The sequence below is a fragment of the Bombyx mandarina genome, chromosome 01, assembly GCF_030267445.1.
Source record: "Bombyx mandarina strain Sakado chromosome 01, ASM3026744v2".
Classification (NCBI taxonomy): domain Eukaryota; kingdom Metazoa; phylum Arthropoda; class Insecta; order Lepidoptera; family Bombycidae; genus Bombyx; species Bombyx mandarina.
Window position 1 is genome coordinate 12,110,358 of NC_143208.1, and position 17,308 is coordinate 12,127,665.

The window sequence follows — 17,308 nt, forward strand, 5'->3', positions numbered from 1 at the left end:
TTGTTCGTTCTCAGCAGGAATTCACACTTCCGTTTAATTCAGTTTCCCATGTCGTTCCTTAAGAGTCTAAAGTTGTTTTCACGTTGGCTATTCAGACTTCTGATGCACAATACTTAGCAACTGGAAAAATCAAGAATCATTTTTGAGTTCAGGTGCATAATGTTTAAACATCATTACAAACATCCAAAATGTAAGAAAATCAATAAATTTCCTCAATCACATCTCAAGGTAACTGACGAAATTCACATGAAAGAAAGTAAAAAACGAATTTCATTAAATCTTCGTTACATTTACAGGGTATTAGTACAAATGATCGGGACGTTTTCATTAGAGTTTGAATTACTTTTTTATACTTTGATAACTTATTTCTTTATCCATTTGGGAGTTCAGTTAATTGAGCCTTCAAAATACAATGTAAAAAATGAGTTTCGCTTTAAACTGCATCAAATTAAGAATCTTCTATGTTAGAAACAAATATAAGACAACAATTATTATACACAGATATCCCATCCCAATATATTTCATAAAGGCACAAACAATTCCTACCGAATATCAAATGCTGGCCGTCCATAGAAGCCCGCGTCAAACACTCGATTGAAATAGCACGATAGAATAGGATAAAATAATTTAATTACATTTTCCTGTGTAAATCTTCTACGAGGAGTAAGTAAAATAACCTATGGAGGTCACAAATATTCATTTCATCACGATAAAAATAATCAGTGATGTAGAAAGAAGTTTTATAATTCGTTAAAAACTAAAGTATATCTTCTGTTAAATACGAGTATAATCAATGAATTTGCAAAAAAATCTTCAAATAACTTCGATTGAGTCTATCAAAGATACATAATATATAATAACAGTACGTAGTTTTTTGACGAATGACGTATCAATGCGTGCTTTAACTGAACTAAAGATTCTAAAGTAATTTTTAAACTATTGGCTGAATTGTAGCAATGGATTTTCAAATATCTAGATCTTAAAATTCAGAATAAAAGCTAACGAGAATCTGTTCTCGAAATCATTGGTAAAATAATGGGATATTTGAGTGTGTATAAAAATAAGTATACTAAATAAAACTTAGCTTCGGACGAAGCAACGAACGACACCACATCGGATATAATAGGAGATTACTTTTTCCAGGTATTTACGTAGCGTGTCTTCCCCTAAGGAAATACGCAGGGGGTCGCCATGGCTACCGATCTTATAATCGCCCCGACAGAACAGCTCCTCTAATTAACTAGTCATAGTAATGTTACGAAACACAATTATTACCCTCTTCAAGTATACTGAGACCTTAGAACTTATATCTGAAGGTGGGTGGCGCATTTACGCTGTAGATGTCTATGGGCTCACACCAGGTGGGCTGTGAGATCGTCAACCCATCAAAGCTATAAATAAATAAATAAATAAAAACACACGGATCTCGATAATATAATCGTTTGCTTTGTATAGTTTTCAACCGTAGGTAAGTACCACATACTGCGTTCCCAAACGAGAAAGCAGTTCTCTGGTCTTAGGTCGTTGACGGATAGAAATCATAACGTGATTATTGTCACCCACCGGAGACATTGGTTTCGATGTTTCAAATGCACCACGGGTCTTTCACTCTTGAAACCGGAGCACGTTATTATTTTGCGCCAGAAATAGAGATTGGCAGTACCTGTCCACGTGGGCATAGAACATCAGTACTTAAGCCAGTTTCTATAAATTATCTGAAACTAATTTTGATCACGTGATTTCATTCGTACAACCCAGCTGTCGTTTGTGAACACGTGCTCGTGACGTATTTTCGGCATAGCCGTACCATTTACGTCTTATCACTTAGGGTACGGCTCTAAAACACTCACAACAAGTAAACATCAGCTAATACCCTAATATCACCTTATTTAACTGCTCAAATCTCTCTACTTCTTTAATCCTACTCGAGACTAGCTGTTAAATTGTATTGCGTATTTGTGCTGCGTATTTTAAGCTTGCGCGGTTGAAACAATCATCACATCAATTTATACCGGAAATTTGTACTTGCTTCGGCAGTACATATACTAAAATTGGAACGATGCAGAGAAGATTAGCATAGCCCCTGCGCAAGGATGACACGCAAAATCGTGAAGCGTTCCACATTTTTTACCAGTCACTGTCCTCGTCGAACCCGTCGCTTGTGACGAAAGGCTCGACGAGCGAATTAACCCATAGACACAGCCCACTGAGTTTCTCGCCGGATCTTCTCAGTGGGTCGCGTTTCCGATCCGGTGGTAGATTCTACGAAGCACTGCTCTTGCTAGGGTCAGTGTTAGCAACTCTCCGGTTGAGCCCCGTGAGCTTACCTACAAATGTTAGGGTGAAGCTGAAATAGCGTCACAAGGCTATCAGCATAGGTAAAAAAAAAAAAACCGGAAATCAATGGCTTGTTCTAGTTTGGAGGGGGGTGTGTCAAAAGTAAGGGACCTCGCCTTTACAAAAAAATTCCTATCGATGAAGCTGGAAGGCTTCTGAGTCAAAAGAAACCCTTACATCCCAAAAAAAAAATACATTCGCGGATTCCTCAGCTTATGAAAAAAAAACAATGGACCAAACGTCTCAAACTACGAAACGTAAACCAATGAATACTACATAAAACGGTCTAACAAAGGTAACTTAGAGCATCCTCAAATAACATTTATATCAATAGAAAAGCAATGCTATTGAAAGCGGTAGTTTAGATATATATATCACGATTACGATCTGTGAGAGCTCTCTACACGCGTTGCAGCATCCGCAAATACTATACCAGAGTAGCGGGTTAACCGGCACTCTGCCGATTACGAAATAAAAGAGTAAAAAATAATAACGCCTTTTGTTTGTTGCAATGTCTATTATTTTTTACGGGCATAGATGCGCCGTTTTGTATTCCGGAACGTTTTTATTCAGCGGAGACTTTATTGCTCTTCTGTATTTGTGAACTAGGTAGTGAAATCGTGATGGGTTACGTACGCTGTGGGAGTTACACTTTTTAATTTATATTAAATATTAGCTGACCCGGCAGACTTCGTAGTGCTTCAATCGATAAATAAAAGACCTAAACTTTTGTATAAAGTAAACTTGAAACAAACAAAACGAATCCGTCCGACGGGGGACACATCAAAGGAAAAAGAAAATTGTTATTTTTATTTAATTCCGAGCACTTTCATATTTATTTACCTTTTAAACCTTCTCTGGACTTCCACAAATAATTAAAGACCAAAATTAGACAAATTGGTCCAGCCGTTCTCGAGTTTTAGCGAGACTAACGAACATTTTGACTTACGCAAACACTTTTGTAAAAAATCCAAGTTTTCTCACGGATCGCTGGGTACCTTTGGGTCTACGGTTCAATCTCTTTTTTGTTCTGTGTTCCTCATGCCTATTAATCTGAGCCCAAATAAGATACGACCTAAAGGTCTCTGTTACCAGGTCTAAAAAAAAAAACTCTGAGCAATTCTTCGAGATGATCCTTTTATCTTCTTTTTAACGATTAAAATAGGAGCAGAGTTCATCCATACTATCTAGAACCACTTATTACAGCGCATTTCCAAAGATCTGTTTTGCCATCCACTACCGGGCTTTAGAATCGTCTCCCCTCCACGGGATGTTTCCTGAGCACTATAACGTGTCAACGTGATATAACATTTGAAGAGAGTCCTCAGCAGTAAGCGGCATTGCCCTTGGTAGATGTCCATGAGCCACAGTGACCATTCGCCATCAGGTAGATCGGACGCTCGCTTGCCGGCAATAGCAATGAAAGATAAACAGATCTTTAATTTAGAAACTAATAGCGAACATATATACTCGTAGAAAGAAACATTAACTTGCAATTGACATACGTAAATTAATTACCGGCAATTTCAATTTCAAATTTTTACTATGACATGCTCTACAAAATAAAGAGGCTGCCATTCTATAAACTTAATAACATTATTATCTACTTAACCTGAGTTACTTACTTAAACAAATTTAATGTTATGTTTATATTTTTCCCTAATAATAGTTTATATCCGAAATAGGTAGTTGCTAATTTAAAAAATTGCCTAATTCCAATTCGTATATAATTCAGTGTAAACAAATATCATCTCTTTATTGAATAACGCGAAAACTATGAACTAAATGTATTATGGAAGGCTTTTAATAAATTGAAAATGATTAAATTTAATAAATTCAGAACTTCAGAAGAATTCAGAACTTCAGAAGTCGTCGTAGCCTAAAGGATAAGGCGTCCGGTGCATTCGTATATAGCGATGCAACGGTGTTCGAATCCCGCAGGCGGGTACCAATTTTTCTAATGAAATACGTACTTAACAATTGTTCACGATTGACTTCCACGGTGAAGCAATAACATCGTGTAATAAAAAATCAAACCCGCAAAATTATAATTTGCGTAATTACTGGTGGTAGGACCTCTTGTGAGTCCACACGGGTAGGTACCCATAGCCCCGCCTTTTTCTGCCGTGAAGCAGTAATGCGTTTCGGTTTGAAGGGTGGGGCAGCCGTTGTAACTATACTGAGACCTTAGAACTTATATCTCAAGGTGTGTGGCGCATTTACCTTGTAGATGTCCATGGGTTCCAGTAACCACTTAACACCAGGTGGGCTGTGAGCTCGTCCACACATTTAGGCAATTATGCTTAATGTAAAATCGTTTTACTGCAACATTATCGATATTTATTATTATTTTTTGCTTTTAATAATTCTATCGATATTTAACTGCAAGCACGTAAAGCGTGCAAACAGGACGAAACAATAAAAACGCACGACCTTATCGACTGTCTGACGTAATTGAAGTGATAAAATGAACCGAATATCAAACAAGGATTGCGCTGCGTCGAGTTTTGGACGAAGCGTGTAAACAATGGGAGACCGTACCTTTAATTATTAGCGAAAACAATCGAGCTTAACATAGAATAGCTAACGTAAAAAAACAACGCAGACTGCTTTTTAATTAACTCTCTCCTTTGCCCCTGATGGGATCAGTGATTAAAAAAAGTTTTTTTGTTTTTTTTTGTTTTTCTATGAGCACTGGTCGCGTTTCGAGGACGAACAAGTTGAAACTGCAGGCGTGGTTTCAACTTGATTTCGTAGGTGCTTTCCTATTCAGTTTATTGTTTTTCTTTTTCTTTTTGCGTAGTCATGTTTTTCAGGAATTTTTTAAACTGAGAATGCTTTATGAAGAAATGCGAGATTAAACGAAGCCTTAAACTTTTATAAAGCACGAAATCGACTCGAGTATCCCGAACAAAGGACTAGAAGCAGTTTATGACTAGATTAAAAAAAAAATAGGAGCTCTGTTATATGAGGAGCGAGTCCCTGTTAAATGAAAACTAGGAAGGCGGGCTTTTTATTCAATCTCTATTTTTATTGCGCGTTTTTCTTCTTCTGTCCGTTGATGGGGATCAGTTGTCTGTTCTATGAAGTACTCCTGTTTCCCGGGAAGCGTGTGGCTTCCTCGTATTATTGAACAATTCAACTTCATTTTCTCAAACAAAACAATAGAAGCATGCTTTAGAAAAAATCTTGAAGAATTCCCGTCCATAGGGAAAGAGTTGTTAGCTATTATTATAAGATGTTGAGTGGACATGATATACATATACACATATAATATATACGTTTTATACGTATGTTATATACGTATATAATATGATATACATTTCATATTAAATTATATACGTAATAGTATATATTATACTTATATACTATTATGTTACTACCTACACACGAACATGCCTACCACAAGTAATAATGTAACATTAAATTAATGCAAATATTCCAGTAAAGAACTCGTTATATAGTTATATTACCGATACCAACCTCCGCATAGCGAACAGAAACTACAGACTGCAATATCAATTAGGTTCCTGAACTCGACAAAAGCACTTCGGGTATTCCAATAAAGGCATATTATATCGTATCCTTTATTGAAATCACAATGCAAAATTTCATATTTTTCAATGTATCGCGCACTAGCTTATCGGGCTATCAAATAGAATTGCGGTAGTCATCAAATCGAGAGAATAGCGACAGAGCTACTTGAATTGTAAACTAATAAATATACTATGACAATTTTATACTACGCTGTTATAAACTTAAATATCAACGACAATTTTGAAATTTTTAAATTTTTTTTTATTTCTTACACCTCACCTATTTTAATATAATAAACAAGTAAGTATGAGGTTGTATGCTGACCAAGAATCAAATACTGTAGAATAAATACATATTAAGCTTGGTGCTGCTTGGTGCGATAGGTTTTGCTGAATACTAATTACTTTGTCAAAATAATACCGGGAAAAGATCAAGAATACATACAAAATGTTAGAGATTCATTCAAATTTTATTTTATCACCTTCAAGGTATGCTCCTTCAGACACAATATACTTACTTACGGTAACGAATAAAACAATCATCCAAACATTTTTAACACATTTTTTTCGGCGTCGGTTCAGTTGGTGGGCACCACTCCGAAGCTTGTTGATTAGTTGCATGTCAAACTCGTAAACCCACGTCTCGCCACTAGTAACGTTTCATGAAAGTTGGGTCGGTCGGTATTGACACGTTCTAGCGTGTAGGTACTCAGCGGGGTGACTTTTACACGATCGAGTAATTAAAAAACTCGCACTTAGCACACAGAGCGAGGCTAATTTTCCATCACATCTCGATAGTTGTTTAACACTTTTTACTATTAATAAGCACGTTTTTTTGATAAAATCGATTCACAGTGGACCTTCTATAACATTTTCAGTGAAGAGTATTCAGAGGAATACATACCTAATATAATACATACTTCCATTGACGATGCAAAATTTAAGACAAACCTTTATTTACATTATGAAATTGGCAATGCACACTAGATAACACATAACTAAAAACAGCACTGTATTTAATCTAAAAAACAGATACAACTCAAATTTCTCGCCTAAATGGAGTTAGTTGTGCCAATGTAACAACAACAAATAAAAAATAATAAAAAATTTGTTCGGAACCATAAACAAATTATCCGTTCCCGATACTTTTTTGACTGAATGTATGTATGCCCCAACACTAGTCGACCCATGTGTGTAGTCTCTTCATTATAGGCCCTTAGGTTCTTTATTTGTTATTATTATTTTGAGTATTTTGTAACGCAAAAGATTAACAATCTTCAAGACCTAAATGTCTTAAGATATCATAAAGTTACTGAAATATCAATGTTTTTGGAGTTAATGGAAGAATATGAAAGTCCCATTTTTCATGCCTAGTAAAATCGAACGGCTACGTGATAAAAAAAACGTTGTAAGGAAAACAATAGACTTTTTTTTTTATTGCCCTTGTAGGCAAACGAGCGCACGGCCCACCTGATGGTGAGTGGTTACCGTCGCCCATGGACTTCCGCAATGCCAGGGGCAGAGCCAAGCCGCTGCCTACCGCTTAATACTCTCCACAAGCCTCGTTTGAAGAAGGACATGTCATAGCGCTCGGGAAACACCGTGGAGGGGAGCTTATTCCATAGCCGAATAGTACGTGGCAAAAAAGACCTCTGGAAACGCACTGTGGATGACCGCAGTGGCTCCAGGTAGTATGGATGAACTCTACTCCGGTGACGGGCGGTGCGATGGTAAAAACGAGATGCCGGTACATCTCGAACAATTCCTCAGAGCACTCCCCATGGAACATACGGTACAAAATTACAAAGGGAACCGAAGTCCCTCCGACTTTATCTAATAATAATTTTATAATCTTCTTTGTCATCCTTCTGGGTTTTTTTTCTTCTAAAACTTTTTTTTTGGCTTTAAAAATTCTTTACCAAAATAAGAACATGAAAATATATAAACTCATCAAAAGAGTATTAAATGGCAAAAATAGAAACGATGTCAAAAATGGAATGAGCTTACCATTTAAGGCTTTCTCCTCTAAAATCCATAGAAGTAATTATTCTGTGACGTCCGTAATATTTCCAATGAAATAAACCGTTTCTATCTTAGTTAGGTATTAACGCGGTCGGGATCTAGACTCATCGGTAATCTATTTGCGACCTCGACTGGATTTAAATTACCCGTTTTAAAAATGGGACAAGGAAGTAGTTTATGCGAATGGAAAAATTAAATAAACGCTTTCAAGCAACGGTTGGATTACTTATTTTTATACAAACTTTGAAAATTAAATCACACATAAAGCAATAACATTATTTGGTAACACTCAATAAAAGAATTAGTAAAATTAAGTGGTAGGGCGTCCTTTGAGAGTAGGGTCTCAATTAGTAGTAGGGTGTCCATTGGTAGTAGAGTGTCCCTTAGTAGTAGGATGTCCCTTGGTGATAGGGCGTCCATTGGTGGCAGGGCGTCTACTGAACCCACATGCGTAAGCACCCTACTTAGTCTATTCCAGCCGTGAAGCAGTAATAAGTTCGGGTTTAAAGGGTGAGGTCGTTGTTCTGTAGAATTAAAACTTAAAACATGATTCTCAAGAGGGCTGGTGGCAATTACGTTGTTGATATCTACGGGCTTGGGTAGCCACTTCTTGCCAAATAAACTAAGCAATAAATATATATTTTCGCGTGCTTTGTTCCCGAATCGTTGATGTCAAATTTAAACAAATTTTACATTGGCACTAAAATACGCACATTGTACTACCAAGCGACGAGACTGCCGGTGTTAAAATCTCGGAGACAGGTACCATTTTTCGAAGAAAATACGTATTATCTTTAGTACATACTCTGCGCTAAAAACTTTCACTGTGAATTGTAATATCGTCTAATAAAAATCAAACATAGTTTATCGCTATTGCGTAAATACTAATCGTAGGACGTATAGTAAACCCGAAACGGGTAGGTACTACCGTATTTCACCCACAAAGCAATCGCGCGTTCTGGTCTGAGCGATGGGGCAGCCTTTGTACTATAGAAATGTGACTTAGAACCCGTATCTCAAATTAGGTATCAGCATTCTCTTTGCGATATACATCCGGTCCAGTAACCACTTAACATGAATACCAGGGACTCATCAACTATGGTTTGTCAGGTCACAAACTTCACTATAAGACACTAATAACACCCCAACAAAACTTGTTTTTAACTAAGCGACTTACAGCACACTATCTACATAAATCAGTAATGAACAAGTTAGACTGGACTATAACGCAAGTCTGTTAGTTAATACAACGTTACACACGGGAACCAAATTTTGTACGTTAATCGTTGCGGGCACGAACTAACCACAAGACATCAGACATGCTTTATGGACTTAGATAATCCTTTGAGTAACATTTTCTTGTTTAGTTTTGTGTTAAATAATACTAAGCATCTATATGTGTATGGTAATTATTGAACTATGAACTGATTCTGGAACACGATTAGTTTTTTTTTTAATCTGGCAATAAACTAAAGTCTACTAATATTATAATTTTAGTTAAGCTTGAACAGGTCAAAGAAGGAATGTGACTGTGTAAAACCTATGTTTCAACTATACTTTTTTGAGAATATTAAACTGAAAGAAAACTATCAAGAGAAAGTGCCCGAGTCAAAATTTATGTCATAAATGCTGAAGCCTGGCGGACAAGTTCAAAGCGATGCGACTTTGCGTGCAAATTTTATGGCAACTACCATTCTTTTGATAAAAAATACGTATCCAATGGGCTCTCGCGATCGACTTGTACGACAAAGGAATAACTTCTCTTTCTTCTCGTCGCTATCTTCATAACTAAAGGTAGTGTCCGGATTGAATTTTCCCCAAAGACGAAATGAAATGTAATAAAAAATCGACTAAGTTTATAAATTTGAGTATTTACAAAAGTGACACTTAAAATAAATGTCTTCATGGTCCAAACAAAAAGAAACTAAGTTTTTTTTCGAAAATCACCTTTCAAACTTTTGTATAGCATTTGTTTGTACATTTCAACACAGCAATGAAAAAAATAAAATGAAAAAATTTTAATCGTATTGTATTTAAAATAAAGCACTAAATTTCGGTGTGTATGTACAATTAAGAAAAGTAATAAAAATAGAGAGGTAATAATTAATTAAGAGCTAACATGTTTTTTTTTTTTTTTTTCTAGCTCTCTGTTTATTCGCGCATATCTCCAGAACTACTAAAGTAATATTAAAATACTATTTACATGTAGATACAGACTATTATAAAGCAGAATATTGTAAGATTATATTGTTAATAATGTTTCAGTAAGATTAAAATTGCAAAAATATTTGTAGGCAGACGAACATACAACCCACTTGATGGTGAATGGTTACCATCGCTCACGGACGCCAGTAATACCAGGGCACAGCTAAATCGCACGGTTAGGTACCACCACCACCCTGCTTATGCCACCCACCCTTCTAGGGTGAAGCAGTAATACGTTTCGGTTTGAAGGGCGGGACAGCCGTTGTACTGTAAAAATTTAAACCTAAGAACTAATTTCTCGAGCTGCGTGGCGGCATTTACTTCTTAGATGTCTGTGGGCTCTGATAACCTCTAACACTAAGTGAGCCGTGAGCTCGTACACCCATCTATGCAATAGAAAAATAAAAAAATCTTACCTATTTTTAGGAAACAAATAACACATACCTACTCACTAATTAATTCAACGATGATAAAAAATGAAAGCGTAAAACTTGAAAATAAATTTGCACCAATTTATAGATTACTAGCCGTAATCGCACGCTTCGCTGGGCATTTAAAATTAACATTATTATTTATTGTCATTATTATTAGGGAGTCTAACACTCATATTAATTTTATTCTATCCATTAAGTACATGTATTTTCTACGTGGATACCAAGTTTCAAGTCAATCGGATGCATGGTTCAGTAGTCATAACGGAACATCTGTTAAAACCACTGTAGATTTATAAATTAGTACTAGCTGACCCAGCAGACTTCGTAGTGCCTCAATCGATGAATAAATGACCTAAGCTTTTGTATAAAATAAACTTAAAGCAAACAAAAGAAATCCGTCCGACGGGGGGGACATTAAAGGGAAAACAAAATTGTTATTTTTATTTAATTCCGAGCATTTTCATATTTGTCCACCTTTTAAACCTTCTCTGGACTTCCACAAATAATTCAAGACCAAAATTAGCCAAATCGGTCCAGCCGTTCTCGACTTTTAGCGAGACTAACGAACAGCAATTCATTTATATATATATATATATAGATGGATAGATTTAACAATTAATACGTACGTAAGCATTCTAATCTTACTACGGTAACTATGAAATACAATGATAATTTATCTAAACACGTTGTTGTAATAAAATCCGCTCGTCTCTTAAATTATAGTCTGATACATGCTGTAATAGCCCCGAGATACCCCAGCGTCTCATTAGCTGACAATCTAGTTAAGCGGTAGACGCTGTTCGGTGTCATAGGCCTTCGGGTATCTAGAATTTATGGGACCTAAGCTAAGAGCTTGTAGGTTTGTAAATGCTCACATTTTAAAGGGTATTAATAAAGCAATTCTTGTTGCTATAACGTTGCTAACAAAAATCTTTTAATATCAGTACCGCTTACAATATACGAGTTATCATGAGATTTTTCAGTGACATTAACATAATCAAATCATTTCTAAATGATTTGCCACCGTCAGAGAAACAATTCACTGAAGTTACATTTCTAATAGAATATTCCGATATAATATGTATTTTATTGAAATAGGAAGCACTGCTTTGTTGAATACCTACTGGACAGTTATATGTATTGTTACGCCAGTAAGATTAATCTATCGCCGAATAGCAGAAACGAATATTAAAGGAACTAGTAACATCGAGAACGCTTGAGAAGTACAGCGCCATCTATTGTCAGATAGCGGAAACAGAACATCGAAGCTACTCGACTTGCCCAGAATGTTCTCGATAAATCTACGGACGTCGTATCGACTATAAAAGCGTTGCAGAGATGGCACGAAGTCGGTCAGTAATCGGATCTACTCGAAGCGAAACAGTGAACGGATCACCTGAAGCGAAGCGCAAGAAATGAACTAACTGTTTTAAGTGTCCTAAGTATTATTACAGTTTTAATTTGTACTTCGGTAGATTTTTTATTTATCCCGAACCCCAGCGCGTAACATTATTATAATCAAGGTCTACATGTTCGCGTTTTAGTATTTCAATGACTTTAGCACTAAAATATCGAGAGCCGAATCAGGTCACAAGATGCATTCGAAATTCGAACGGCACTCGAACTGTTAAAAGAAAATAAATGAACCGGAAACGCAACGGACAGGTAAATAAATAAAGCTTTCGTTAAAATAATTTATATTTACTCTTGCCATCAAGAATGTTTCGCACGAAAAAACCATATCTTAACTTAACATCAATCTTGCTCTTTATGCTTTTTAATTAAATGGTTCTTGCTCTTAGAATTTTCGTAAAGGTATTTCAGATTTTTCTTTGAAAAATATTTTATCATTTCACTTCGAGAATTTTCAGTTTTTTCTTCGTTTTCTGTCGTTTATTTTCTTCGGTGCATTTTCATAAGTGTCAAATCGAATTTCCATGACGTATCTGCTTTGTCTCTCGAGAAATAAAAGACAAAGGCAATTTATTAGCTTGCTTATATTTTGCGGCCTTTGTTTGGTAATTTATTTTGTCTGTAATAAAAAAAAATGTAAAAAGGCGAAATTTTCGTGAGTTGATTTTTCGACAGCCCCGTGTTTGTGTGTCGAAAAACTAAAGCACTACTGAGTATTCAGAACTCAAACTTTTAGATTCACGGATGCTCTAAATTAATCATGATACGAAATGCGGCTTCAGCCTTGAACAAAATCGTCGTTAAGCATATTATTATGTAGCATTTGTAAATTAAAACACAGAAATGAAAAAAAAAAACATCTAAACTAATATATAAATCTACAGTGGTTTTTACGGATGTTCCGTTATAGCTACTGAACCATACATCCGATTGAGTTGAAACTTGGTATCCATTTAGAAAATACATGTACTTAATGGATACGTTAATATTTATATGAGTGTTGGACTCCCTAATAATAATGACAATGAATAATAATGTTAATTTTAAATGCCCAGCGAAGCGGGTGAGTACGGCTAGTATTTTTATAAAATGAAATACTGAAATCCGTTGTGTCTGTACTTTTAAGAAAACTAATAAAAATTTGAAAGGAGATCATTAATTAAGAGTAAACCAGAGATATTAATTTTTTTTCGGGTTTTGTGTTTGTTTGCGCTCATCTCCGGAACTACTGAAGGAATTTTGAAATAGTATACACATATTCACAGCGATTAACTTAGAGCAGAATATACGCTTATCATGTTTCAGTAAAATTGGTAATTTCCAAAAAATATTTTTAGGCCGACGAATATACGACCCTGATTGTGAGTTGTTACCGTTCCTGATGGCTATCACCAATGCCAGGGACACAACCAAACTGCTGCCTAATGGCATTGGCATAAATTCATCAAGTTCCATACGAGAATGAATATTTTCCCTACCTATCCGCTGATAGCTTCACAGACTACTGCAGCTACGCGCGGACGGGTAGGTGAATTCACGGGCTCATCTGAGAGAATTGTTAATACTAGCAGAATATATTACCTACCTCTATTACCTGATCGTAATCGGGACCCGGTGTGAAGATCCAGTAAGAAACTATTTGCTGTGTCTATGGATCAGTTCATTCGTCGAACGACGTCGTAATCGACAATTTCGACAAAGGCGGTGACCGATGCTTGAAGAGCCGAGGCACCGAGAGTGGATCCGGAAGATCCGATAAATTTGTATGTTTCTGGCGACGGCGGCTTTGCGTTGCCCCTTCGCCTGTGTTACGTAATTAACTAGCGACCACAATAAGAGCTCGGTGTTGCGCCGCTTTACGAAATAGCATTCTGATCCCACTTTAAGATACTCACGTATCGGCATGTACAGCATGGTCTATGCAAACGAAGCTATAGACGGAAAGTTACAATAAGATAAATAAAGTGTTAAATATAAATAAATAAAACAACTAAAACTAGAAGAGGCAGATCGGAGCACTAGCCAAAGCTCTGTCAAACATTGTCAGGACTACGAGGACCGCAATTATAAACCACACGATTTTAACGTTTTCTTACCCATCGCGAACCCAATTCGCTTTGAAGTTTAACATTAAAATAAAGACGAAATGACACTACAGTAAATATTCCATTTAAAACGTTCTAAATAAACTTAAATTAAAATCTCATTCATTTATCCATCCTCGTTCTGTTGGTGAACGTTTTCCCAAAACATTGAAACGGTCATTTTAATTATGAACAAAATAGCTCTCAGATAAGGGACCTAGTGTTTTATTGTGCACACGTAAAAGGCTTTTCAGGTATTATCTGTTTCAAAACGGAATTGCAAGACCACAATCGTTCTGCTTACGACATGTTAATTGAAAATGCAGACCAAATGTAATTGGATACAAATATTGGTACTCTGTTATAATAGCGATGTTGTATCATCAAATTCAACTGTAATGTTTGTTTTTAGTGAGAGAAAGCATACTGTTTATAAATGTACATTTCATTTAATAGTTACTTATATATTTTGAGCAAAGTGAGACCCAGGAAAAGTAGAGCGTTTCTATTATGATGAGCGCGAGTTTTCTTTAAAGTAAATAGCGTTATAATAATTATGGTCAGTAATGTTTAGTGCCTTATAAATAACTAAATAATAATCCCCTGATCATCCTATTCACCATTTTGTTTGGCGATCACTTCTTCTCATTTCTGTGCAGAAATGGTAGGGCGTATTATATTATTATTACATATACATATGTTTCAAGGGTTAGTTGCACAGCCGTCATATTGAGCCTTCGAATTCATGTTTCAAGATTAAATCATAAATTATAACTCCAAGTTGAATTTGGCTAAGCATAAACTAGTCAACAAATATTAGCTGGTGAAAGTTTTAACGAGGCAACGGGACAGAATCGCAAAACCTAGACTAGATCGCACACTAATATAAGATAATATTACAATTAAACATCAACGTTAGTAAACTGACATCGAAATTTTGAAGGATAGTATTTTTTTTATTGCTTATGTTGGTGGACGAGCTTACCGCCCACCTGATGTTACGTGGGTACCGGAGCCATCTACAAAGACATAGAAATCTACAAAGTAAATGCCACCACCTACCTTGAGACATGAGTTCTAAGGTCTCAAGTAATAATATACGAGTTTATACAAAGGTCAAATAAAACGTTTGTATTATGAATGTTGGAAACATACACAGAAACAACAAGGAAAAGTAGGGTCAGATATGAATTGCAAAATATCTTCAACAATTATATTTGACCGACTAAGAATTGATTAATAGCCGTGTGGTATATGTGGTGTGGTACATTAACCGGGTGGTAACGAGGCGATGAATTAAAATAGTTAATAAATAGTAGTGTGTATGTAGAATTTGGTTTAATCTATGTGTGACTTCAATTACCGCAGAGCAAAACAAAATATGTGATAAATTCAATCTGTTTGTCTGTCAAACAAGTTCAAATGAAAATTGAAAAAGATTTCAAACGCGGCCCTCGCGTCAGGCACTAGAGACCGGATGGCAATATTCCTGTAACCATGTGTAATGGAGCTGCCAATCTACCTACGTGACATCACCAACTCGAGGTCGAAAACAATTTTATTACGACGCTCTCTCGCGTGCTCTTTGGATGTAACCGATTCCAATCTGTCACAAACATCTGCTGTCTCCCAATCGAAATTAATCGCAAAAAAAATTGCATTTCAGATCACAGAATCGTTGAAACGCCTGCGCGCCAGCAAAAAGACTTCGAGGTTCGCTGACGACATCGACTTTGAGAACAGCGTTGCCAATCTCGAAAACCGAATGAGGATTTCTGACAAAATACTCGAAAGCGTCGGGATTGGTCACTCGGAAGTCAGCAGCGCCAGACGTGCTCTGCAGGATAACGAAGAACGCACAGAAAAGCGCATCGCCAGGAGACTCGAAGATAATTCGCTTACGAAATGGACTGCTCTAAAAAGCGGAGAGGAAGAGAGTGCAGCCGCTCAGCGAGCGAAGGTAACGAGGGCACGCCTTTCAGATCTGGAAGACGAAATGAGTGAACTGAACGAGAGGAGTGCAGCTAGAGAGAAGAGAGTGGCGCGCCTAAGGGCACTAGTCGCTGACACTGATTCGTCTGACACAGCCGTTGCTTCTTCAAAAATCTCTATCAGATCAGAAAAGGAGAAGAAACAAGTCACTTTCTAAGCAAATTGAAAATTTCAACCACTCTCTGCAACGAAATCAGCTGAGATTAAGTTTGCTGGAAAGCTTGCTCCTTGCATTTGTACAATTATTGTGTCGATGTCTATTTTATTAAATTTTATAGATCGTTTATGGAACGTTATGTATTGCCCTGTTTTTATTTATTAAATTAATACATTGGTTTCTTGCGATTCGTTTTAATTCTTAATAACACCTAAGAGTCAGTTTATGAATTAACAAACTAAATAAAATTCGAGAAAAGTTCAACAAAATTTAGATTTAGAGAAAATAATTTGTTTCACCTCCGAAAATATATTTGATTTATATGAAACTAATTAGAAACTTTTTGTTTACTCTGAAGTTCTCTTCGACGATTTGTAAAGAGAGTGTATTACGTACATTACTTAATTACTACATACGAATGTGTAACGCTTTTTCTTTTGTCAATTTCTCGTTTTCATTAGTGAATTTCATCGACGACAAAATGAGTATTGAAATGAAATAAAAAATATATTTTTTTATCAGTACCGTCCTAGTGCAACACGTTATTATTTGTTTTTAATGGAGATACACGTGCATGCAGTAAGAGTATTTATTTTTAAGATTAACTACGCATTATAATTTAGTCACGTAATATATATAAGGAATTCTGGTAAAACCCTTTTTAGACCCCAACTTTATGTAATATATGATATAATATATGATAAGACATGATCAAATATACAAAAAAAAAATTATAACGCTAACTATATTAAGCTATTATGCATCTAATTAATTATATTCGTCTAGTTAATGAAAATTGTTTTGAATGTACATTGTTGTATCGTGGCCGTTGTCATATCGGTTTTGCCAAAGTATAGGTTTGTATTTAAGCTCAGAATCAATTACAGTGGGATATGCTCGTACGAGTCTGGAAGCGTCACAGCTCAACATGAGGACAGACATAACCGATCGCTCAGGAGTATTATTCAGTGTGCTAGCAGGGCCGGATTTAAATTTAATGCCGCTCCTGAGCACCGAAAAAAATCCGCCCCAATACTGGAATTTTACCTAAAATTATAGTTTATATATTATTATTTTATTTTTCAAAATAAATAAAAAATATTACGGAAACTTTATCATATAGAATTT

General features: G+C 35.9%; 1 protein-coding gene and 1 non-coding gene across 3 annotated transcripts in view; both read left to right on the forward strand.

Annotated features, from left to right (window-relative positions):
- Window positions 1-16,361, forward strand: part of LOC114246898 (uncharacterized) — a 29,515-nt gene extending 13,154 nt beyond the window's left edge. For both annotated transcript variants that reach the window (XM_028179634.2, XM_028179633.2), the window contains exon 3: window positions 15,698-16,361. In XM_028179634.2, coding sequence (XP_028035435.2) covers window positions 15,698-16,180 — 483 coding nt within the window. In that variant the 3' untranslated portion in view covers window positions 16,181-16,361. The remainder of the gene's footprint in view (window positions 1-15,697) is intronic.
- Window positions 2,022-2,128, forward strand: LOC114246944 (U6 spliceosomal RNA). The gene has a single exon (XR_003624854.2). It is a non-coding gene; the product is annotated as a U6 spliceosomal RNA (small nuclear RNA).
- Window positions 16,362-17,308: the final 947 nt, after the last annotated feature.